General features: G+C 32.0%; 1 protein-coding gene across 4 annotated transcripts in view; it reads right to left on the minus strand.

Moving 5' to 3' along the window:
* LOC111636523 (rab GTPase-binding effector protein 1-like) overlaps window positions 1–26,898 on the minus strand; it is an 82,394-nt gene that overhangs the window by 34,775 nt on the left and 20,721 nt on the right. For all 4 annotated transcript variants that reach the window (XM_023381804.1, XM_023381806.1, XM_023381803.1 and 1 more), the window contains 3 exons: window positions 20,412–20,615; window positions 17,231–17,357; window positions 17,027–17,147 (listed from right to left, as the gene is read on the minus strand). In XM_023381804.1, the coding sequence (XP_023237572.1) occupies window positions 17,027–17,147; window positions 17,231–17,357; window positions 20,412–20,615 (452 nt within the window). The remainder of the gene's footprint in view (window positions 1–17,026; window positions 17,148–17,230; window positions 17,358–20,411; window positions 20,616–26,898) is intronic.

Genomic DNA, 26,898 nt, shown 5'->3' on the forward strand with positions numbered 1-26,898 from the left:
AACTTCAGACTATGAGGCATTAAATAAGTTAAAAGTTTCTTAACGAAGTTTTTGATTAAGTTAACTGTTGGCGTGACATCTGAACCGAGTATTTAATACACCTAACAAGATGAATGGAAACATACTCAAATTTCACAGGACCTTACAAAGAGATCCAGATTACGTCGCAAACAACTACTTCCTTTTTTATATGAATTAAGGAAAGAAGGTCAAGATCCTAAACTTCGTGGTGATAGCATATTACTGGGTCAACATTCTTTGACATATAGTTATATTTCAGAGGGGCTGGTATTTATTGATTCCTTTACTCCTTTTGTTGTATCTAAGACTAAATCACAATGAATTATGGCCAAACAACATTATTCTTTTCAAGATCCATATGATGTGGTATCACAACCGCTGAAACCCTTGTCTGATGTGCGTAATAAAACTGAAAATTTACATTATAAAGTCTACAATCAAAAAGAGTCCCACTTTGTAATTATTAATTGGAACTGTTAAGGTCTTGTACAGAAAATTCTTACCAGCGAATTTACTTTTTTATTGGAAAATTCAGATATACTTGCCATTACAGAAACATGGATGACCTCATTTTCTGATTCACAAACGAAATACTATGAAAATTATTATATCATTACACAATTGGCTCAAAAACCATCAGGACTGGGTCGTCCTTGTGGTGGACTAAATTTATTTATTATAAAAGAAATTGGGAGAATTTATATTCACTCAGAAAAGAAATAATTATATGATTGTGCATCTATTAATTAACTTGGCTAAGGATTTTACAGAGGATATTGTAAAATATACTAAGTTTGAAGGTATAATAAAGGAATTTATTAAAACACGAAAGATTAGAAACTCAAACTTTCAAGGCCAAAAAAACCCATGGTATGATCTAGACTGCATAAATTTAAAAAAAGAAAAAACCAAAGCATTACATCAGTTTGAAAAATTATCAAAAACTACTGATATAATTTAAAAAGATTGAAAAATGATTTTGTAGACTGAATGATAAATATGCTATGTATTTCCAATTTAATGTAACCAAATATTTAGAAAAAGCTTAAATAAGTAAATAATGTCTTTTATATAATTCATATTATATACAAGATTATCTTATTACAATAAAGCGTTTGTAATATATATAAACTATTTTGTCATGTTAAAATATATTAATAGCTTTAAATGTTACATTATAATGTTTTTTTTTATATTTATTTATCTCAATATCAAGTATTTGAAGAACTTTAAGCCATATAGCTGTTAAAAATCCTATATATACTAGACAGTCTATATATAATTTAAAATATCTTTTCTTCTTTAAAAATTACTTCATACATACATATACAATGGTACCTCAGGATACGAACACCCCAGCATACGAAATTTTCAGGATACGACATGAAATTCGAACATATTTTTGTTCCACGATACGAACAAAAACTCACCATACGATGTTACATTAGTTTGCAGCGCCATTTTTTATTCACTTCTGTTCGTTGCTCTCAGTCTGTGTGTTTACTTCGTCATGGAAGGATCTCGCTCGATAAAGGAAATCTTGAGGTATTATCAGAAAGTGACTGATTTTATTGAAAAGAAACACCGCGAAAAGGTTCACAATTGCCGTATTGCTGCTCGGAGTAATGACATTTGCCTAAGTCATTTTAGAAACATTTTAAAAAGTAGGCAAAGCCAAACCTCTTTGGATAGACATTTTACCAAGTGACCTCTATCCAGTAAAAGTGCTAATAGAAGTGAAGGAAAGAAAGCAACAAGCAGTGGATAAAAATTAAAAAAAATAAATAATGAAACAACACTAATTTTTTAAAATCTTTTCTAAGTTACTTTTAAGTTATTGTTACATTATGTTATGTAAGTTAAATTTTACTATCATTTCCCTTCTCCCTCTCTTCCGCCACCAATTTACACCTCCACCGTAGTCTATCCTCAAAGGTAAAGTGCAAATAAAACTACATTTTTTTTAAAATCAATTATTATTCTATTACAATTATTTATACATTTACAACTACAAAACGCATTTTTCAGTGTTTTCCTTACTATAGTTTTTTTTTTTTTTTTTAATGTATTACTTAGCTTTAATTTGAGTGTTTTTTTCGTGTTAGAATGAATTATTTGGTTTTACATGTAATCGTATGGGGAAAAATGATTCACCTTATGACATTTTCATGATACGATCTCAGTGTCGGAACGGATTAATTTCGTATCCTGAGGTACCACTGTATATCATATATATATGTATGCATGTATGTATGTATGTATGTATGTATGTGTATGTATGAAGTAATTTTTAAAGTGATACATACAATGCTTTGCAGATATTTTTTAATGTATCACAAATGTTTTCGGTCTACTCTAGGACCTTTGGATGGAGTTCTACTAAAGAAAAAAACCTTTTCTGGTGTGATTCCATTCCCAATGTCAGAATAGAACAAAATCGCACCAGAAAAGATTTTCTCTCTAATAGAACTCCACCTGAAGGTGGTCCTAGGGTAGACCGAAAACATTTGTGATACATTAAAAAATATCTGCAAAGCATTATAAGGTTAGTGTGATATATTTGTCAATGCTTTGTTTATTAGATGAATTTTATTACTTCATACTGACATTAAAAAGGTTATTAAAATTTTTTTTTAGAATGTAATCTTATTTACAAAAATCCTGTCCTGCCTACTTTCCATCCAGAAAAAAAATAAATAAAACAAAGTTTTGAACTCTTGTAGTTGAGAAGGACCTGGTTGGAGTTTTTGCTGCCACAATTCTATGAAATCCTGGCATTCTAGAACTAGTGGCAATGGGATTACAATATTTAATAATTATTTATCTTAAAAATATAGTGGAATCTGGTTAACTTAAACTGGGATAGCCCAAGTCATTTTCTTTCTCCAATTGTCTAGCATAAAGATTTACATGTTAAATCAAACTGGTTAACTGAGATTCCTCAAACTATTTAACTCGAATGGGGTTTTGATACAAATTATCATCACTCTTCAAAATTTTTTATTTTCCATTAATTTAAATAAAATTAGTTTATTCAATAGATGAATGTAAATTATTAGAAACTTTCTGTAAAGTGCAGGAACCACATACAACTAAAAATAAACATTGTGTCGCAATGGTGGGGCAGAAAATGGTGGCTTCCAAACAGCATATGTGATCTAGATATTGTAATGGCCATTCAAATCTGCTTTTTTCAAACATTTTTTGTTTTATTTAATTGCTGACGGATTTCTCTGACTAGCTGATGTAATAAATAAATGGATTTTTGATAAATTTATTTTTAAAAAATCTGTAAAAATCTTATAATCTGTAAAAATTTTAACCTTTGTGGCAAAATTTAAAAAATATAATAATTATAAAGAATTTTATTCTATCATAAAGTAATAAACAGTTCAATTCTAGCTGAAAAATATTGCAATTTAAAAATATCCTTACTAAACACTTAGAAGTGAACAGATCAACATTTGGGAAAGCATTTCTTGGTAGCTTATTTACCCATTCAAGTTAAGTGTTTTTGAGTTTCTGGACAACATAGAGGTTTACATTGACATAAAAATTCTACATAATAATACCAATGGAAATATTGTATGGATAGTTTATTATGGCTCACCATAATAGTAATGAATATCATGTATAGTAATGAATTAATATATTTTTAACATACCAAAATTATTATTTAATTATACTCAATGAAATCACAATGCAAACTGTTACACATGAATATGAAATGTTTTAATCATAAGATATCAATAACAATTTAACAGTAGGTAATACTTATTCATTCTCATAAATAGGGGATGAATGGTTACAGTATCTACAATTAGGGATGTCCCAATACAACATAAGTTTTGATACCAGTATCATGAGTAATTTTAAAGTATCAATACAGGCCAGTATTGGCATCGAGTATCGAAGCTGGAAATCTTGCCAGATGTTGCTGTTCACTCTGTCACCTTCCAGTTGTTTTTACTGCTGAGAAGGTCACCTATCCTTCCTTTTTTCACAGTGGATACATTCCAAAGAATGATACATAAAGAAGTACAGTACATGCATCCTGTAGAAAATTCTTGATAGGATCTACAACTTCAATGGAATGAAAAAATAAGCAATTTACAAAAGAAACATGAGCATTTTTTTTCTAACATCATATATCATTAACATTATCAATACATAAATACAATACAGTAAACACAAGGTAGCATAGGAAACAAAATCAACACACAGCATTTTCTGATGTATAGTACAGTACATAACATAAATCAGGAGAGAATTTTTTTATAAGCACAGTACATATAGTACTGTACTGTGCTTATAAAAAAATTCTCTCCTGATTTCAACAAAAACATAACTTTTTAAACAATAACACAATTTTAGAAAAGTTAAATTTAAAAATTTTCAAATAAACTCTTTTTTCCCTGTGTAAAACATTGATCACATAAAAAGAGGGATAGGTGTAATGTACTCATTACAATAAAGATTATGGGTCCCAGAGCATCAATTAATATTTTGTTGCTTACTCCAGAGAATTGAATCCAGTCTATTTGGTTCAGAAGTCAGTGTGTCAGTCAATACTTCAGTTTACATTCACATGATGTCTTATGTACACAAAAACAGCCCAGATCTAGTCCTGTTACAGGGATCTGTGGTACAACTATATATGGGATACAAGTGGATAAGTTACAGGGATCTGTGGTACAACTATATATGGGATACAAGTGGATAAGTTGTCATTGGTGAAGAGACAAAACAGTGTCTTTACATTAGAAGTTATTGTGTTCAAATTTTACAAATGTCAGTGTAAACAAGTGTATACAAATTGTAGCTCATTTTAAAAATCACTGACCCAAACTGATTAACAAACAAAAGTACTGCATAATGTTTACTATTTATAAATAACCATTTAGTAACCAGAACTCTAAGTATATACAGATTCTGAGAATAAAAGTTGATGTAATACATTTATTGAGTTTTGATCATTAATATTTTTTATATAAGTCTTAACTGAAAATAGTGTAAAATTCCATTTTGGTTTCTGATTAGGCTGCAAAATCCAGTTTCAGCCAGACCTTACCTTTTTATGAAAAATGTAACAATACCAGATCCAATACCAAGGAAAAGTATTGATATTGGTATTGGATCAAAAGTATCAAGTACAGAAAGTATTTGGTGTCGAAAAAAATTATCGATATGATATCGGTATCAGCAGTATTGGAACATCCCTATCTACAATTATAAATATCGATGGTACTTGAAATTGTGCATACATCTTTCCCTTTATATAAAAATTACTATTTGAGCATATTTTTCTGTGTATACATTTTTCAATGAGAAATTTTCCATGAGGGTAATTTTCCACATGAGCATTTTTTTTAATATGAACAATTTTCTGTGTGCACATTTTTCTTGTGAACGTAAATGACAGTGGGGTTTTTTCTGCGTGCAATTTTTGTATGAGCTTTTTAATATGTGCTTTTTTCCCATAGAACTTTGACATTTATAGTAGTAATTGTATATATAAAAATCTGATAAATTCAAAGTAACATGTACTGGTATATACAGTAATTTTAAATTTCAAATTTGCCATTATAATAATAAATTCAACTTATTTTAAATATTCTTCATTCATTCCAGTTATAAATACATTACTTAAGGATTTAAGAGGTATTACTGTAATTTTAACAAAAACCAATTTAATTTTTTTAAAGATTTTTTTCTTTTCTTCTAATTTTTAAATTTTTTTGCAATATTAAAAATTGCAAATATAAAACACATTTATAAGTATAAAATATTAATATCATAAAAGTCTTTATATAATACATATCATATTTTCTCAATTCTAAGAGAGAAATTTGAAATCAAATTTAAGGTTTTTTAAAAAAATTTTAAATAACCAATTTTATTGATTTTGTTACGGAACAACAAGTTAGAAAAACAACAAAGTGCCACGTAACAGGTAATGTTCAACAACTCGATTTCTTCACTTTTCTGCATTTACAGTAACTATTCATTTTAATGTTGTATTGTGTTAACTTATATCATTTTAAACATTAAAAAGAAGTTTAAATTAAATGCTTAACTAACATCTGTAATCCAATTAAATGAACCAATTTATTACATGAACAAACATTTTCAACTGTCTTTGACAGCCTTCTTTGAGTTATGAAATGTTACATAGAACAAAATTCAAAAACAAAATTTAAATAAAATGAAAAATTCTTTAATTCTTTTTATCTCTACATCCTTACTGTTTTACTTTTTTTTTATTTTATAATTTAACAAAATATCTTTATTTTCATCTGAAAAATAAAGATATTTTGTTTCGACTTTTGACTAAGATTTCCTCTCTTTGCTAATCAGAAACTATACCAGTATACTAAGTCCTAATAATAAACAAGGTCCAAATAGGCAATATAGAAACAAAAAAGTGGAACTCGTTAAATTCGTGTTGGTGGTTGCATGCATAAAAGAATATTGAAGAAAAATAAAATGAAATTAAACAAGTGTTAGTTGATACTTTTAATGTAATCTTCATCCAGTTTTGCAGTATCTTTTAATTAAATGCTTCTTGCCAGCAAAGATTATTTGAACTGACAATATAGCCAAATACCTGAACTTATGCACCATGTCATATAGTCACAACAACTGTGATTGCTATTTTGGACTGCAAACATACTGCACAATGCCACAAATTCTAAAGTGCATTTTTACTTTGGACGAGTAAAAGTGGTAAAAAAATGTTCTTAGAATTGAAGAAATATGGTTTAAGTATGTGCATATTTATATACAGGATGCAAGAGATTTTGACTCACCCTGACTTAAAAAATATACATTCTACAAAAAAAGATATTGAACCAACAATGTTATATTTCAAGATGGGTTATTGCTTTCATCATAGATGGTGCTACAATCAGTTTAAAAAAATGTGGCTAACTTTATTTTCTTAAATGAGAACCCACATTTTTATTGCATATTACAATCATCAAAAATATCAAACAAACAAAACTACAGGTATTCCTCATATAGCATGATAATTACATTCTGAAAAAGTGCAATATTATGCAAATCCATGCTATATGAAACAAATGATAGGCAAATCATTTGAATTAACATTATTTATCATATGGTGGACTATGTTTAATTTTAAAGAAAAAAAATTGTTACAGTAAAATTTATTCAAAAAACTAATAATTATATAATAATCTTGTTACAAATTACTAATACAGAAATTAAAATACTTAGATAAAAAGTTAATTACAATCATGCTAGTATACATTCTGTCAGATCATATAGACTTAGTAAATGAAATATTCAAAAATCTTGATAGATGGAAAGTATCACCCCACATGTACTGTACTTATATTAGGAGATTTTTAATTCCTGAATTGCTCAAATTATAATTTCAGCATATAGAAGACCAAATATCTTAATTTGAAATAAACATGAATCAAAAGACAAAAAACATAATAAACTGAGTCTTCAATTACTAAAACACACTAATTGCAATTATTTATTTTAAATGGAAGATTGGGAAAAGATTAGCCATAAGAATTCACCTGTTACTAATACCAGAAGTTTGGTGATTAATATGACGTTATGTTCGGAAATGCTGTTAGACCAGTGTGTCAATATACAAGTATTAAACTGTGACCTAGCCGACCATTTTCCTATTAAGACTATTCTTGTAGCCTCAACCAAGTACATAAAAATAAATCTCTACCTTATCAAAAAATAATCTATGATTATCAGCAATTTCAATTACAAATTAGCAATATAATCAAAAATTTACCTAAAATCATACTAGAAAATGGAACTGAAATATATTTCCAACTGGAAGATATAATTAAAAAATTTATAAATATAAAAAAGTTAAAGAATAAAAAATAATATCAATTTAAAAAGCCTTGGTATGACNATTTTTTTTATATATATATTTATTCTTTGTAATATCGTAAGGTTGAAGTACACTAAATTTTAGTACAGATTGATCAATATATATAAAAGAAGTGTTGAAGAAAATACTCTAACGTCGTGAACAGTTTTTAAATTTTCTTGTAATGTTAGAGGCAATAACTTATGTGAGACAATATTAATAATGCTAATTAATGTTTCAACATTCTAACATTAATATTACTACAAGAACTTTGAAAATTCTTTTCAATATAAAAAAAATTCTGAAGGAATAATATAGACTGAAATCAATTTATTATATAATTGTAGATGATTTATCAATCTAATTAATGTTTCAACATTCTAACATTAATATTACTACAAGAACTTTGAAAATTCTTTTACATATAAAAAAAATTCTGAAGATCAACCTCATAAATTTTTCAACCTGGTCACTCTACTTCAAAAAGATTTACTACCATTAATAATTTACCTATTATAGAGAATTTGAATCCGGAAAATGAAATTTTAGATATTTCAATTACTTACGAAGAATTGGACGCTTCAATCAACAAAATGAAACTAAAATCCTCTCCAGATATTCATTTAATTACTGTTAAATTCCTAAAATTGCTAGTACCATCAGTAAAACAAATCTTGCTTGAACTATTTTTAATTAATTCTATAATACATCAAATTATCTTGAATCTTGGAATATATAGTTAAACTGCTTATGATCTACAAAAAAGGAGACAGTAAAGATCCAGGAAACTACCGTCCAATAGCACTACTACTGACAATAAGAAAGTCTTTTACTACAATATTAGCAATACGATTTCAGCGATGGATTGAGGAAAAAAACTTGGACTCAAAATTTCAATTTGCATTTATTAAACCTAAAGGAACTGAAATGGCTATATACTTTCTAATATCAATAGTACAAATTTATTTGCTAAAAAAATACAGAAAAATATATACAGCTTTTATTGATATCTCTAAAGCATTTGATTCTGTTCACATCCCAACTTTAGTAAATAAACTAAGAATGTACGGTACTGAAAAAATTTTCTGATACAATAGTGAAATAATTTTCCTCATATAAAATTAACATTGTTCAAGGCAACCAAACATCCCAAATTTAACTATAAACTGTGGAATATTCGAAGGAACACTTTGAAAACCATTATCACCGTACTTATTTAATTTCTACATAAATAATACGGATAAATTATTTCTGAATGATACCAAAGGAATTCAGATTTCCGGACAAACCTAACACTATATTCTATATGCTGATGATTTAGTATTACTAGCTCCAACAGCCTCCTAAGAATAGCCTTACAACATAAAATTAATACAGTAAATAATTACTTGAATTCTTTTTATCTTATGATCAATGTGTCTAAATCTAAAATAGTTATATTTAGAAACAACATAAATCTGTCTAATCAAGGGAAATCATTCTTCTTAAATGACCAAACTCTTCTCTTAATAAATGATATAAAATATTTAGGCATAACATTTAACTGGAATTGTAATTTTCAACTGCACTTGAAAAATCTCACTATAAAAATAAATACTTTAATAAACAATGCTGTTTATTTATGCTCATCATTAAAAATTATGGATTTAAAACTATAAATGAAATTATTTAACACTTAATAATATCATCAATTTATTACGCTAGCCTTATATGGGCACTTGATCTGTTATATGACAGAAAAATTCCACATAATTTTCTTATGAAAATTATTAAAAATAGAAAGAACAGTTCCAGGATAAGCATTAAGAGCCGAAACAAACAGATATCAACTATTTCTGTTTTATTTAAAGAGACTAATCAGATTTTACTATCGACTAAAAAATACTAATAATGATAACATTAGATTTCTCTATCAAGTAATACTAAATCAGACCAATGACTTAAGAAATAATAAAAATCTATGGCAGTATAAATTCAATAAATTACTACAAATATTTGTAGTAATTTATTGAATTTGGAATTTCAAGTAAAATATTTGATCACTCAGACACTGACTGGCAATATGGTTATACATTAATGATTGAATCTGCTTTGTCCCAATCTATTTTTAAAGAGTAAAACTCATTAATGAATTCTGTTTATCATCCATGGTAGATGAACATTTTAAATATTCCTTCAACTTCTAATATTATCACTGCAAAAACTAATATAAATATTAAAAGACTACTAATTCAAATAAGACTTAATAAATACTCGTTTATCAATAATACCTATATAGATTTTACCAAGGACCAATGTTACTAATGCAACTCTAAAGACTTTTCTTTGATCCATCTACTAAAAGACTGAAAGATTTTTAAAATATTGTCAAAAATATGGTGTCATGGAGTTAATATGCACGAATCGAAATCAAGATTACAGAATTAAATTAGGTAACCTAACGATATAAATAATTTCTTTAATCAAATTTTCAATGGAATTAAAAAAAATTATGAAACTAATTGATATAAAATATTGTTAATTAATTATCTTGTCATATAAAGCAAATTAATTAAATGTAGACAAACATTTATATGTATTACTATATTCAACATACTGTTACTAATTGTATTCAAGTAAAATATGTTATGCATTAACAATTGATCAACAAATGTAAACTTTTCAACTACTTCAATATTAATCCCCTGTAACAAGGTTTGCCTTAGTAGAAATAAATAAATTATTATTATTACACTCACTTCCAAAAGTTAAGCACAGAGCAGAAAATGTTCATGTTTGGAAAGCAATCTGCATTTGAGAGGTTGCAATTCACTGCAGAGGTAGGTGGAAGTATGCAAATATGTTATGTTACTATCAATCATGATTACGTGTCGCGAAATATGCAAAACACACAGTCGTATAAGAAGCCAGCCTTCTGAAGTGGGAGAGGAGTTGCATGTAAGTGCCGAGAAAAAGTGTGGAGAACTGTCGTACAATTAGTGTGCATGACTGATGTGTTTCTATGACTTCCAGAGGACGAATGACAGACAGTGAGCACTGGCTGTGTATGGGACGCCTTGAAACAGGACAATCAATCACAGATGTTGCTCTTTTCTTCGGTGTTCATCATTCTGTCATTTCACGGTTATGGAAACAATTCCAAACAAGCCAAACAGTTGTCCGAAGACCTGTGGCTGGTTGCCCAAGAGTTACGATCCCTGCAGAAGATTGCTATATTGCTGTTGTAGCCAAGCGGAATCAAAGAGCAACCTCTACACGTATGACATTGATGATTGCTGCAGCTATTGGTAAAACGATATCTGCTACTACTGTGCGCCGAAGGCTACACATGAACGGACTGTATGCCCGGGTACCACGAGTTTGTGTTCCACTATCTGTCCAATTCAAAGGCACATGATTAAAGTGGTGTCGGCAACATGCGAATTGGACTGTGTCTGATTGAGGCAACGTTATGTTCACGGATGAGTCGCGATTTTCCCTGGAGCCAGATGACAAACGTGTAAGAGTATGGAGAGAAAAAGGCACACGCAACTGACCTCAGAACATTATCGAGCATCACGCATTCCGAGGTGGAAGTGTTATGGTATGGGCAGGCATTTCGTTGGGATATTGCACCGACCTGCACATCTATCGAAGGGGTTCTGTAACTGCTGTCCGGTATCGGGATGAAGTCCTCAAACCTATTGTGAAATTGTATGCTGCAGCAGTTGGTCCTGCTTTTGTTTTAATGGATGATAACACATGACCCCCTAGAGCTGCCTTCGTTGACGACTACCTCGAGAGAGAGGGAATCGCGGGTATGGATTGGCCGGTGTATTTGCCAGCCCTCAATCCCATTGAGAATCTTTGGGATGCCCTCGGCCGTGCTGTGTGTGCACGTTTCCCACCCCCTGACACTCTCACAGAGTTGCAAACTACTCTACAGGAGGAATGGAACTTATTTGACTCTGGAGTGGTTGATCACCTCATGGAAAGCATGGTTACATGCTGTAAACTTTGTGTAAAGATAAGGGGTGACCATTTACCCTATTAATGTGGGTTTTGTTTGTTTGTTTTGCATTTAAACATCATTTTATTAATGATTCCAATATGATTTCATCTTATGCTTTATGAAAATTCAATATTGTTTTCATTTTTCTATGTAATTCTTTGTGTTGTTTCATGCATAAACATATTTGCTACTGTCCTGCCACATTTTGTGTCAATCACAAATGTATTTGTCGATTTTTTGCAGTTTATTGCTCCGTGCTTAACTTTTGGCAGTGAGTGTATTATAATACAGTATTTAGTAAGTTATACTCAGTTGATACCGATGGCTGTGTACTATGCTGGACCAGAGTCAAGGCATAGCAACTAAAACAAAACTAAAATTAAATAAGTGGTCAGTGTCTGTGTCTGTATTCAGGAATTTCCTAACAATATGGCATGTATTCAATATAGTGGCCTTCTATAGTGTGATGTATGTATTTCTATTCAATTGTAATGTTCCCAGGCTTTTGTGTAGTGTGTGTGGTATCACACCTGTACAGGAGAGAACGACAGGTACAATAAGGGTTAATCTTTCTGTGGCGGATGCATCTGTGGAGGATGGATAGGATGCTTATTGCACCCTATCCATCCTCCACAGATGCCTTATTTCCTGGGCAAGTTCTGTGTACTTGCTAATTTTTTAAGTGCATGTGTTTTGTACATTGTGAGTGTTTGGAATGGCTATGTCTATAATGTATGTGATTTTATTGTGTTTGTCAATGAGTGTGATGTCTGGTCTGTTGTGGTAAATTGTTTTATCTGTGATTATGGCTCTGTCGTAGTACATTTTGTGCGTGTTGTTTTCCAATACTGTCTGTGGAATATACTTGTAGTATGGTTCGTGGATGTCTGCCAATTTGTGTTTCTTTGCAAGCTCTTGGTGTATTATATTTGCTACTTGATTGTGTCTATGTAAGTAATCTGTCTGTGCCAAGAGCTTGCAACCAGAAGTGATGTGTTGTATAGTTTCTGGCATGATGTGACATTTTCTGCATGTGTCATTTGTGAGTGTTGTATCTTTGAGTATGTGTTTTCTGTAGTTTTTAGTATTTATGACCTGATCCTGTATGGCAATCATGAATCCTTCCGTCTCCCCAAAGAGGCATCCCCGATCTAACCAGCTGTTTGACGCAGTTTTGTCAACAAAATCCTGGGCCAGGTCATAAGGATGCCTGCCATGGAGTGCCTTTCGAGCCCACGATTGCTTGATGGTGTCTATGCTTTTTATGTGTTGTGTCATGTCTGTATGATGTGAGTGTAAGTTTAATGGTGTGTTATTTGAGTCTGCTAGAGTTACTGCTTTATGTAACTGTGATGTTTCTTGTTTCTTGTAGAAAAACTCTCGCAGTGACTGTATTTGTTTGTAGTGAAGGTTAACTATGTCAATCAGGCCACGTCCGCCTTCTTTACGTGGAAGGGTTAATCTTTCTGTGGCGGATTTAGGATGATGTTGTTTATGCTTAGTAAGTGTTGTTCTTGTTTTCCTTTGGAGTTGCTCGAGATCTGTGTGAGTCCAATGTATAACTCCAAAAGAGTATGTGAGTACTGGGATGACATATGTGTTTATTGCTTTAACTGTGTGTTTTGCATTTAACTGTGTTCTAAGTATAGCGTTTAACCTACTTTGGTATTCTTTAATTAATCGTTGCTTTATTTGTGTATGTTCTGTTAGTTTGGCCTGTTGGAATCCTAAGTACTTGTAGAACTCGCCCTCTTCCATGGATTCAATAACGTCTCCATTTCCAAGTGCAAAATCTTCTTTCTTCAGGATTCCTTTTTCTATGTGAAGTTTTTTGCATTTGTCTAGGCCAAACTCCATTTGTATGTCCTTAGTGTATGAATGTGTGATTTGTAGGAGTTGATGAAGTTGTTTTTGTGTGGATGCATAAAGTTTTATGTCGTCCATGTACATGAGATGTGAGAGTGTAAACTGTGTTGTTTTTTCATGTCTGATATTGTAGCCATAATGCGTGTTGTTTAACATGTTGGATAATGGATTCAGGGCTAGGCAGAACCAGAGAGGACTCAAGGAATCTCCTTGAAAAATTCCTCGCCTAATGAATATTTCGTTTGTTTGTATGGAAGTGTTACTAACCCTGAGATGTAGTGTTGTTCTCCAGTGCTGCATAGTGTTTTCGAAGAATGCAATGAGTGATGGATGTATTTTGTACATGTGTAGAATATGTAGCAGCCAACTGTGTGGAACACTGTCTAATGCTTTTCTGTAGTCTATATATGCCATGTGTATGTTTCTGTGTTGTTTGTGTGCTTGCCGTAGAATAACTGAATTTATGAGTAACTGTTCTTTGCATCCCCTGTGATTTCTACGGCAACCTTTTTGTTGTTCTGTAAGAATGCCGTGTTCTTCAACATGTTTGTATATTTTGTTTGTGATACGGGATGTCAATAATTTGTAGAGTGTTGGAAGACATGTAATTGGCCTGTATTGTGTAGTGTTGTTGTTTTTAGGTTTCATGTAGGTGATGCCCTGAGTAAGAAATTTTGGCATGTCTTGTGGATTGGTTTTGTGGATTAGATGTTTAGCTAGTTCCTGGTGCAGTGATGTAAACTTTTTGTACCAGAAATTATGAATGTTATCTACACCAGGTGTCTTCCAGTTGTGTGCTCTGTTAACAGTGTAGCGGATGTAGTGTATGTTTATTTCAGCACAGGGCATAGTTGGTATGTTGTGCAAGTTTCTGTTCTCCTCCTCGATCCAGCCTGCATCAGCATTGTGTAACAGCATTGGACCAAAGAGAAGACCAATAATTTGTGAGTTCTTCTTCTGTTGGTGTGCCACTGTGCTGTGTATCGGTGTTTGTTTTGTTACTGATTTGTCTGTAGAAAAGTTTTTCATTGTGAATAATTTATTTTGTTGTTTTCGTAGTGTACATGTTTTGTATCATTTGAGTCTACGTGCTTTGGCTGCGAGTTTCTGCTTTAGTGTATCGATGTATTCTGTAATGTGGGTGTTGTGATGTTCATGTTTTGTGCGTGTTTTGATTTTCTTGAAAATGATTTTGAGTTGTTTCTTTAATTTGGGTGTTATGTTGTTTTTAGTGTATTGTGTCAGCCTGCCTAATTGCTGTCTAATGTCATTTATTTGTGTTTCTATTCTTCTCTGCCAGGCAGGCTTGTGATAGAATTGTGTTTTGTGTGTGTCTGTCTGTGAGTGTATTTTCAGTCCATGGTGTGTTACTACTGTGACTGCCCCAGCATAAACTAATGTATGAATGTCTGAGAGTGTAGAAATTGAATGAATGTAGTTTGGTAGTAAGTGAGTGTTTACATAATTTAGTGTTTTCCCTACTACCTTTGACGTGTTGATTTTCGGTATTCGTGGTCTTTGTGTGGGATCTGTACCTGTATATTTAGTGAGTGTTTCCTGAAATATAAGTGAGAGCGTATTAACTAATTCTATGTCTATGTTATCAGTGATGGATGAGGAAGTGCCTGTAGTATCATTAGTGGTAGTTGTTGTATGTGTGCTATTATCAATGCTTGTTGCTGGATTATCCTGACAGGTTACGTGATCTTCATTAATGTTAAGTGTTTCTGTCTGTTGATGTATTTGATCAGCAACCTGTTGTTTGATAAGTTCAAGTGTTGTTTGTGGGATAAGGTTGTTGTGTATAATTGTTCTTTTTTGATCAACAACCCTTTGTTCGGTGACAGTGAGGTGAGGATATTGTTGTGTGAATCTATGATGTAGTTGTTGTCTGTATGCTGTCATGTTTGTTTCGAGTTTTGTGATGGTGTAGTAAGTACGGATGATAAACTCGTTCATTTCTGTTGTCCATTTCATCCGTTAACGTGGTCTTCCAGCCTTTGTGGTCTGTGGATGCATTGCCACAGAAACACCAAGGCTAGGTCGATTCCTCACATCTGTTGAGGGCATTGCAGTAGCCATGCTTGGGCCGGCGCTGCTTTCGCCACCGGTAACCAAGGGAGACTGTGGCCTATTTTTCGAACGTGAGCCTCTGCCTAACCCACGAACGCAGATCTTGTTAACCCGGGCGACGTCTGAGCCAGTATCATACTTAGATCTGGTTACTACCATGATAAATATCTCCACAGAATGTGGGTGTGGTCACTCTTAGCTTCATTTCTCCTCATAGACCTTACTAGCATGGGTGTCCCTACCAGGAGCTTGTGCTCCAGTCTGCATTGCTCTATAGTTCAGTAAAATTACTGTGCTCTCCCACCACGACCAGGTGGTGACCACGGGAGAGTTATTATTATTATTATTAATAAATTATGTTGTCATTATTCATTAACTATTTCAAAAAAATAATTTCAAAGTTCTATGCATTATCAAAAATTATTTATAAAGAAATTATAAAAAGTAAAAAGGTTGTACAGATTAAAAACCAATAATACATAAAAATTTAAAATGTTTACTAGGAAATGTAAAAGCAAAACAAAGTTTAATACTACATTTCTTAATGTAATAAGATAAGAACTCTATTGATTTTATTTACAAATCAGGAAAGAAATACATGATTCTCTTACACTCATATTCACAAATAGGAATCAAGAGTTAGAAGTTAATCAACAAGCATTTAAAAAGATAATTCATTCAGTATTAACATTTGCAGTTTAGCAAGCAACATCCCAAGTTTTGCTTTTTCATCTTAAGTAAATACAGAATAGATTATACAGTGAGTTCAAAAGGTTACTGTGCAGTAGAAAAGATTTAAGTAATCTTTTCCATAGCATACTAACTTTTCAGACAATCTTTAGTACTGCTTCATATTGGAATAATTCTTTAACACAAGTATAAAAGATAATTGTTTTATATATATTTATATATAACAGTTATTTCACTATATGTAATACAATCAAATGAAACCTATTCATTCTACTGAAAGTGAAGTGAATGGTAATTGGTTAATTTGTAACTCTAACACCTAATCTTTACTTTTGAATATGGCCATTAATGCAATAAAAAGAAACAAACAAAATGCATTTCATAAAATAATAACAATAATTTCTATACTTATTACAACTTTTTTNAATGCATTTCATAAAATAATAACAATAATTTCTATATAAAATATAAAAAATATTTGTTATGTATATAAAATATGAAAATTGTTAATTCACCTTCCTCATGCTCTCTTCTAAATTTTCTGTTGTTTCTGAAGAAGAAGTGAATGGAATTGGGCTACTTAATCCTCCTACTCGTTGTTTGAGAGATTTTGTTACAACAGCTAAAACACCTTCCCTGAAAATTAATATTTGAAACATTAAATAATTTATATATCATTAAATCATACTTAAAAATTACAAGTTAAAAGAGATTTACACCTCTCTTTTGCTTGTTGACTCTTAATCTCATTTAATTCTGCTTCCAATTTATCATTAAATTTTTTAAGTTTAATGAGTTCTTTTTCTAATTTACTAGATGAATTTCTAGTTGCATCTGCCATAGCTTCTATAAAAATAAAAACAAAAATAATGTTAAAAATTCAAATATTATATTTCTGAACTGTAAGTTTAAATCCTCAACTAATCCTAATCAAAATAAAAATGAGGGTTAATATAATACTATTATAATTTGTAAGATAAACACAATTAAATAAACTAAAGAACCAAAATATATATTTTTCACTTCCATAAACTTAATTTTATTTAATCAAATAGATTAAAAAAACACTGAATTGAAAATTTGAAAAATATTTTTCTTACACACACAGTTTTTGCAAGAATATCAATGAGTTGTACATTATGCGATATGCTTCTTGTCTAGTCTTATGTTCAAATATAAGAGCGTTAAGATGGCTTTTTCTTTTCCGCTAGACTTATTACACCATCAATGAACTGGAGGACAAAGTTTAAAAAGACTTTTTATTTATTTGAGTATGCATTTTGAATAATTATATAATTATCCAAAATGCATACTCAAATAAATAAAAAGTCTTTCTAAAGTTTGTCCTCCAGTTCATTGATGGTGTAATAAGTCTAGCGGAAAAGAAAAAGCCATCTTGAGTAGTATATTGTTTTCTTTCATAATTCGATAAAATAGAATTTTATAACAAGTAATATTAGACCCTTGTTTTACGTTTTATTGTGTAAGAATAATTCAAAACTTTTTGAACAAAGAAAAATTTAAAACTTTATTTAATTTCATTTCAAATTTACTTTATTAATGCATATATTTCTCACAATTTAACCTACTGCCATAAGGTATAAGAATTATAATTATTAGCTGTTAATTTTGAATAATTTTAAACAGACCTAATTTAAGAGAAATTGTTTTTAAATTTTAAATGCAATTTTTTCAACACAGTTCTTACATGTACAGCAATCTTTAATTTATTTATTGAATTTAAATTAAATAGATCTAATTTCAAAGTTGATTCACATAAAAGCTATTCTTCAATAAATAAATCACTCATTTGGCAGAGAAAACAGCATAAGAAAATTCTAAATAACTATTCAAAACATTGGTGGAAATGTAAAAAAATAATTCATTCAGTATTAATGTTTGCAGTTCAGCAAGCAACATGTTGCATGTTGTTAAAACATTTATAAAATCCTTCAATGAATGAATGGAAATTTTACAGAATCTACCATATAGCTGAGATTTGGTGTGATTTTTTCAGAAGAGAAGTATGAAATAAGTAAAAATCAACTATTCCTTTCTAAGAAAATCTTAATTCAGGGAATACAAAGTGATCAGCTGGAGCTAGCCAGACATATCTCCAGATGACTTGTTCCTGTTCTCCAAATTAAACTTTGCTTCAAACTGAAGAGTATTTCAATTTCAGAAATCCAAGAGGCTGTATGAAGGAAAATAAACAGCATTGTAAAAAGATCCTTTTATGAGAGCATTCATAAATTACTAGAGCTTGCAAAAAATTGTATAGATCACGGACAAGTATATTTCAAAAACTGACACTAAATTGAATTATTTCTACCAAAAAATTTCTTATTTATTGGGACCTTGAATAAGTTTTCACTGTTTTTTTGTGAAAATGAATGCTTTATTTAAAAAAAGTTGTAAAAAACATGTCACTGAAAGTATTGTCCATCGCTAGCCACTACTTTCTCCCATCGTTCTGGCAGAATTTGAATTCCATGTTGGAAAAACGACACGTCTTTTGGGCTATCCAAGAATCGACCCATTTTTTGGCATCTTCATAAGAATGGAAGTGCTGCTCAGCCAGGCCATATGCCATTGATCAGAACAAGTGATAATCAGAAGGGGCAATGTCTGGTAAATATGGCAGGTGGGATAGGACTTCCCGTTTAAGCATTTCCAAGTAGGTTTTCACCGGTTGTGCAACATGTGGCCGAGTGTTGTCACATTGCAAAATCACTTTTTCATGTCTCTGCTCGTATAATGGCCATTTTCCTTCAATGCGTGGCTCAAACGTATCAATTATATGTAATCAATAGCAATCTCCCATGATGGTTTCGTTCGGTTTGAACAGCTCATAATAAACTACATCCAGCTGATCCCACCAAATGCAGAGCAGAAGCTTCGAACCATGGATATTCGGCTTTGCCAACAATGTTGATGCATGGCCAGGCTTACCCCATGATTTTCTACGCTTAGGGTTATCATAGTGTACCCACTTTTCATCACCAGTCACGATATGATGCAAAAAACCTTTCCTTTTCTGCCGTTGAAGCAGCTATTCACACATGAAAAGATGCCATTTGACGTCTCTCAGCTTCAACTCGTACAGCACCCAATGTCCTTTCTTTTGAATCATTCCTAATACTTTCAAATGTTTTGAAATTGTTGTGTGATCGACTCTTAATGATTCTGCAAGTTCAGCGAGCATCTGATACGAGTCTTCATGAAGTAATGGCTCCAATTGTTCATCTTCAAACTTTTTGGTGTGCCAGAGTGTTCTTTATCTTCAACATCAAAAACCAATCTCTGCATGTTGTTTCTGACAGAGCATGGTCGTCATAAGTCTCAACAAGAATTCTGTGTGCTTCAGCTGCAGATTTTTTTGAAAAAAGTAGTGCAATAAAATTCCCCACAAATACTCTTTTTTTGGCACAAAACTCAACATGTTTAACAGTATAAAAAAAATTGTTTACACTTTGGTGAAATGACATACTGAATTTCAAGATTGCTTATCATACTTCCTTACAGATGCATCACCATCGAAACTACATGCACGCAGTACTGGTAACGCCATCTGTTAGAAAACAGCAAGAACTTATTCAAGGTCCCAATAGATTGTCTTCAAATTTAGTAGATACACTTTGAATGGGAGGAATGGAAAGTTTGTCATATTGTGAAAAGTATTTTATTTACATTGTTTTAACTTTTGTTCTCCTTTCTCTCTTTTTTTACAGAATTAAGTTTATGGTAATATATAACAACAAGAAAAATTATTTTTTGTTAAAAATAGAAATAAAAAAAATATTGTTTTTTGTAAAAAGTGTCATTTCTGCTTGTTTCCCCTACTGTTTTCCATCCTAGGAATATTTACAACATTTTACATATAAGTAATATTTATAATACCTTTCATTATATGTTGAAGTGATGCAATTTCTTCTTGGCATTTTTGTTTTTCTGCTTCTATTTCATTTTCTTTTTGACATTCTGCAATTGCAACTAGAGATTTAGATTCATTTAATTCTGTCTGAAGTTTAGATAATTCAGATTCTAATTTTTCTTTTGTTTGTAAAGCTTCTTTTAAAGCCTGTTTTTCTCTGTTGAGTTCCTCTAAAATATAAAAACGGAATTTAATATATTCTTTAATAAATACTAGCATTATGATATAATATTTAAATTTTTGTTATCACAATTAAAATACTAGATTAATATTGTTAATTAAATTCAATACACTATATAATTTTAAATATATGAAATAAACTATGTTATTTTAAATGTAACAATTCTTATTTAAACTTTCAAATGCTTTTTAGGGTTTGATTAAGTTTGTAAATCATATCTGAAGATAAGTTGAAAAAACTCAAAAAACATCTTATAAACATACTTCTTTAATAGAATAACATTTATTTTCCTAAAAAAATAAATTCTTATTCATATTTTCAGAATGCTAAAGGTATATCTTGCATGCTCTATTGAACTGAATATACTGTATACTGATAAGTACAAAGCAACATAAAATTCTTCAAAAGTTTAATTCTTAAACTTAAAAATATTACCACTTTTACTAATTGTAAGTTAACTTCAAATATTTGAATAAAAAATTACTGAATTTTTTGAGATTTAAAATGGAATAGAACAATATTTCAAATTAAATTAATTTATAGTTTTTCACAATTATAATATATTTATATATTTATTAAACTGCCAGCTTGATGGTGCCCCAATCGTTTTGAAGGATGGAGGTATACTGGCTGTGAGTAATGGTAATGCTGACTCATCGAAATATTTGCAGCTATGAGGTGATGCATCTTGTTTTGTGCATAGTTCTGAACTGTGTTTAACCCAGTCATCCTCTGTTGTTCAGCTGCCACTGCTGGTGGTACAATATCTGTGCCATAGTGGTCAATGAAGAGATGGTGGATCTGTTGCCAACAAATGTCTGGTGTCCTAGTCACCTCTTCAGAATACCAAGTCCGTGCATCTCCCAAAAGGTAAGCAATTAGGGCTTTGACTCTCTGCCTGGTCAGTTAGATTGCTGGAAACTCTCTGAAGAGATCCATCCAGATGTCAGCTCTTATGTGAGCAGTACTGCCACTGTAACATTTAAGAAGTGAGCCAACAAAGCAGTAAAAATAATTTTCATTATCAATGTTGATTGATCCTGATTTCCAGCTGCCTAAATCATTGCAGTGCTTGATATATCCCAAGTCATAAATATATGATAGTGAACTTCAGCCAATATTTCAGTTCTTAAATCAATGTGACTTTGGTGTATTTCCTGTCTTATTGCAGCCAATGCTTCAGTGATTGAGGGATGTAGAGAATAATGTGGTTCTCAATCCGTAGAGAACCATGATTTGATTTTTTTGTGGAACACTTCAAGCGTTCCATGAAAAAATCAAATATACAATTAAAAATTGTTGCAAAAGAAAAATCAATACAATGTAAAATAATTTTTGTAAAGAAATGTAATCAGCAAACACCAATGTTGTCATCTGCTAGAGTGAGTGAACTTGATTTCAAAAAGGTTTGCAACCCCTACTTTAAAGCTGATGTATTGTAAGTGTTCCGCAGAAATAAATGTCAAAGTTTAGTGTTCCCCGACTTCAAAAAGTTTCAGAACCACTACTCTAGACTAATAATCAAATCAAATTAATTTAATAATGAATATTCAAACAAGTGAGAATCAAATCATCATGACTGTACAAAAAACAAAGTAAGTTTGACTGAGTCTTACAATTGTTACTAGTGACACAACTACTTGACTCAGATCCTATTGACTGAGACAAATGAATTGGCATCAAACTGATTCAAACCAATAAAGGTCAAAACTCTAAAGTTGAACATGGCGACTTACCACAAGCTTAAGATAATCATCATTAGCAAAAGGCAGGAAACTTGAAAATGTCCATTAAGGGTCTAGGGACCTGGATGCCTCTCTAGAGACAATTGGGGTGCCACCAGGCTGGCAATTTAATATATTAAATTTTAATAGGAACATAACAACAATGCTTAAATAATGTGTTTAATTTATTAGCAAACCAAACTTAAAAAAATAAAATTTTTGAATAATTAACAACAGACATGAAATAAAGATAAAATAACATGATTACTTGGTTGACTAGTTCACAAGATAAAATGGTTAATGGCTTAGACCAGTGCTGTCCAACTTATCATAGCCCGCGGGCCATATTTTCTTCACCAAACATTTCGGGGGCCAAGAAGGTTGATAAACCACATGACATTTGCATAGTGCTACGGTTCAGTAAGCACTAATTGGTCAGCGAGTCCGATGTTGACGCTATAAAAAGGCGACAGTTCGACACACCGGATATACGTCACTCTCGTCTAATGTAAGTTCGACTTGGGAATTTTTTTGTTCAATAATAAATGTGAATTCTTCTTCCTGGAAAAATAAGACATTCCCTGAAAATAAGACCTAGCGCATTTTTAGAGCAAAAATTAATATAAGACACTGTCTTATTTTCGGGGAAACACGGTAGTAAAATAATTTTATTATTAATAATAATAATTTAGTAACATAAATTTATTCATAGTAAAATGTACTCGCGGGCCGTAAAAATTATTTGGCGGGCCGTATACGGCCTGCGGGCCGCCAGTTGGACAGCGCTGGCTTAGACAAAAAAAGAATAACATTATGCATTCTTTTCAATAGCATTAAAGGATTCCAAGAGGTTTCAAAACCATCATTTAATTACACATTCCACTAAGTTGGCTGATCAAGTAGTGATCATCTAGTGCAGGGATGGCAAACCTTTTTGAGCCTGAATGCCAAATAGTAAGCATATTTTGCTTTAAAAATGTTTATGCATGCCAAAGTTTTAGACTTTGAATAATGATATTTAAATAAATTAAACAAATATTCTTTAATTAGAATAAATGTAAAAATGCTGATTGAAAAAAAATAATCAGGTGGTAAACTGAAATGATGATTGAAAAAGATATATAATAAATCGAAATCATATAATACATTACATGCCAAATGATTTCTCCTTACATGTGACTTTGGGCATACGTGCCATAGGTTTGCCACCCATTCTAGTAGAATGCCTTTCTGAACAAATGTCTTTCTTGTGTTCTCATGTAGCAATATTTAAGAGCATCTACAGTATTAGTACACTATCTGGCAAAAAGTATCCACACACCCAGTAGTATGGACTCGGAGAGTCCTGAGGCATATATTAATATGATGTTGGTCCTCCTTTTGCATCGATGACAGCCTGTATACGTCTGGGGAGACTTTCCACTAGTTTTTGATAGGTGGCCATTGGAATTGCCTGGAAGTCAATTCCAATGGCCACCTATCAAAAACTAGTGGAAAGTCTCCCCAGACGTATACAGGCTGTCATCGATGCAAAAGGAGGACCACGGCTAAAGTGAGTGCTGGCAGTGAGGATGGTTGATGTGGCTGACTATGTAATCTGCATCCTAATTCATCCCAAAGGTGTTCTATGGGATTTAGATCGAGGCTCTGAGAAGGCCAGTCCAGTTTTTGAAAACCCATTTCATCAAACCATGCCTGCACAAGTCTCAATGTGTGAATGGAGCAGTTATCCTGCTGGAAGAGAAATGGGCTTTCCCCGAAATATTTCCATAGAGTTGGGAGAGCAGCATTCCAGAATGTCCACATACATGTTAGAGTTCATGTTTCCAACCACAGGAACTAAGGGATCCAGGCCAAACCATGAAAAGCACCCCCAAACCATGATGCTGCCACCACCAAACTTTACAGTCGGCACAATACAGTCACGTAAAAAGTGCTCACCGGGCATCCGCCAAACCCAGACATGTCCATGGTTGGTGATGGACTTTCAACTACCTATGGAACTGTGTTTATCATCTTGCATCTTTTGGTATCGGCTTAATTGGACTTAGCTACCTTTTTTAGGTATGCTTTGGTGTCTACTTGTCTCCATTTATTGTATTCTCTGTGTTTATTGTCCTTACATTTTCAGCTGTTTTGTAATCCGCGATTTCATCTGACATTGTCGGTCAACTCCTACTGTTAATCTCTTTATACTGTGTAAATAATATATGTCTCTGTCCCACGTGTATTTTTGTATACTCCAAATTACTATTGTCGCGCCTACCAATCTTGTAATTATATTTCTTTGTATGTAATTCTGTAATATTCCTATTGTTATTTTGTACTGTGTTATTATTTAATAAATGCGATGCAGGCGCCCACGGGTCCCATGACCCTGGCTACTTTTTCCCTCTATCCTATCTCACTTTACTTCTCCTTACTCTTACCCCTTCTTACACTCTCAACTCTTCTTCCTTTTCTAGTCTAAACATGGGCTATACCTCTGTGTGAGGCCCTTATCTTTCTCAGCACTGCCAGATTGTAAAGCAAGATTCATCACTCCAAAGAACACTTTTCCACATGTCCACAGTCCAATGACAGTGAGCTTTGCACCATTGCAATCAACGCTTCGCATTCTGGGGAGTGATGTTCGACTTGTGAGCGGCTGCATGACCATGGAATCCCAGGTTTTTTAACTCTCAACGAACAGTCCTGGTGCTAATACTGATGCCTGATGACCTTTGGAACTCCTGAGTGATTTCAACCAACAAGGACATGCGACTTTGTTTCACTATCCTTTTCAGGGTTCTATGGCTGTGTTCACTCAATTTCTTCAGCCTGCCACATCGTTTTTTCCACTTTCACTGCCTTGACGTTTCCACTTCACAATTACAGTAGAGCGTCGTTTATCCGAATCAATTGGGGACTGGGGTTGTTCGGATAACTTATTTTTCGGATAACTGATTATGCACGAAAAAATATATTAACCTATCCCATGTTGAAATTTTTCTCCGTTGCTTGTTGCTTCGCGTTGAATTTTCGTCGATGTTAAGCCTAATGTAAACTTTTTAAAATAATAATCGTGGCTATTGTATCGTTAAAAATTTTTTTATTTTTTACAAACAAAATTAATATATTGAAAAATATAAAAACAAAAAAATATATATATATATATATATACTTTAGAAGTTGATTTAAAGTATCAAAAATGTTCGATTCAGCACAACACACAGTCCTCAGAAAAACACCACACAAATATGCCAGTGCTGCCAGCTAAAACACACACACCAACAAAAAAAATATTGGAGTAGACCAAGATATAGCCAAAGATTGCAGCGCCACAGCACTAGCGAAAATTTAAATTTGCCTACTGGGATGCTTTCAGTTAACCGACGTTTCGGATAACCGACTTTCAGATAAACGATGCTCTACTGTACATCACTCACAGTGGATTTTGCTTCTGTACAATGTCTGAAGTTTCACAAACTGATTTCCCACAAAGATGGCATCCCACTATTATGCCACAATCAAACTCACTAAGCTCTTTTGACTTACTCATTGTCTCACAAATGCATAATTATGACCTGACAAAACACTACCAACACTTTCATACGTTTCAGTTACGCATCAACGACCATCACCTGCCAGAACCACTTCTTTAGGGGTGTCCGGATACTTTTGGCCAGATAGTGTATTACCAATGTATAAAAGTAAGTTAAAAGTCAAACTGCGTGCATAGTATCTTATATGTTCAAGCTAACTATTCTAAATTGAACACATTTCTATCTGTAACTAAATCTGCTATGTAAACAATGAAGACAAGTTTGTTATTGGCCTGATAGATGATTTTATGAAACATACTCAAGCATATGTTACCTGATATTGAAACAAGAAAGTTGTTTATTCTTATTTAAATTCCATAGTTTGACATACAAATGTTATAGGTAAATTTATAGATTATTTCACTTTGGAAAGAAGTTTATTAAAAATAAGAATAGAGTAGCAATATTAACAATTGCAGACTTAATAATGGTTAATTTTTCATGAAGCAGGTTTCTGTGAGGAACCAGGGGTAAATAAATCTCTACCACTTAATCGGCTACGGATCTAGAAGATCCACCGCAGAGTCATAGGATGACTTTAAAATGATGTTATAGATCAAAGATCGTAAAATCCCAATCTACAGTCAGGATTCCCAATAACAGTTAAACTATTGTTTACATTGCGGTTTAACTCACGATATAAGATAGTGAATAAATTAAAGTAGGAGGGCTTATTCCATGAGTGGGGAGGATATGCAGGTAAGTGATAAGACTTGACATAGAGCTGAGTTCAAAGACAAGACCATATTTAATTAACAAACAAGATTTAATAAAGATTAACAAAGTAAATACAGATATATGGAGAGAATAACATTTCTTAACCTAATCACGAGAGTAAGAAAACCTAGGGCTATTCCTCGCGAGAGAGAGAGTTTACAAGTATATTATAAATCGTACTACCTTATGATATAAGTTGGTCAGTAGTCTTCTTCTGTAACGGGAGATGGAGGATAAATTAGTCAGG

This window comes from Centruroides sculpturatus, unplaced genomic scaffold, assembly GCF_000671375.1.
Source record: "Centruroides sculpturatus isolate CEXI.00-Female unplaced genomic scaffold, Cexi_2.0 scaffold1057, whole genome shotgun sequence".
NCBI lineage: Eukaryota > Metazoa > Arthropoda > Arachnida > Scorpiones > Buthidae > Centruroides > Centruroides sculpturatus.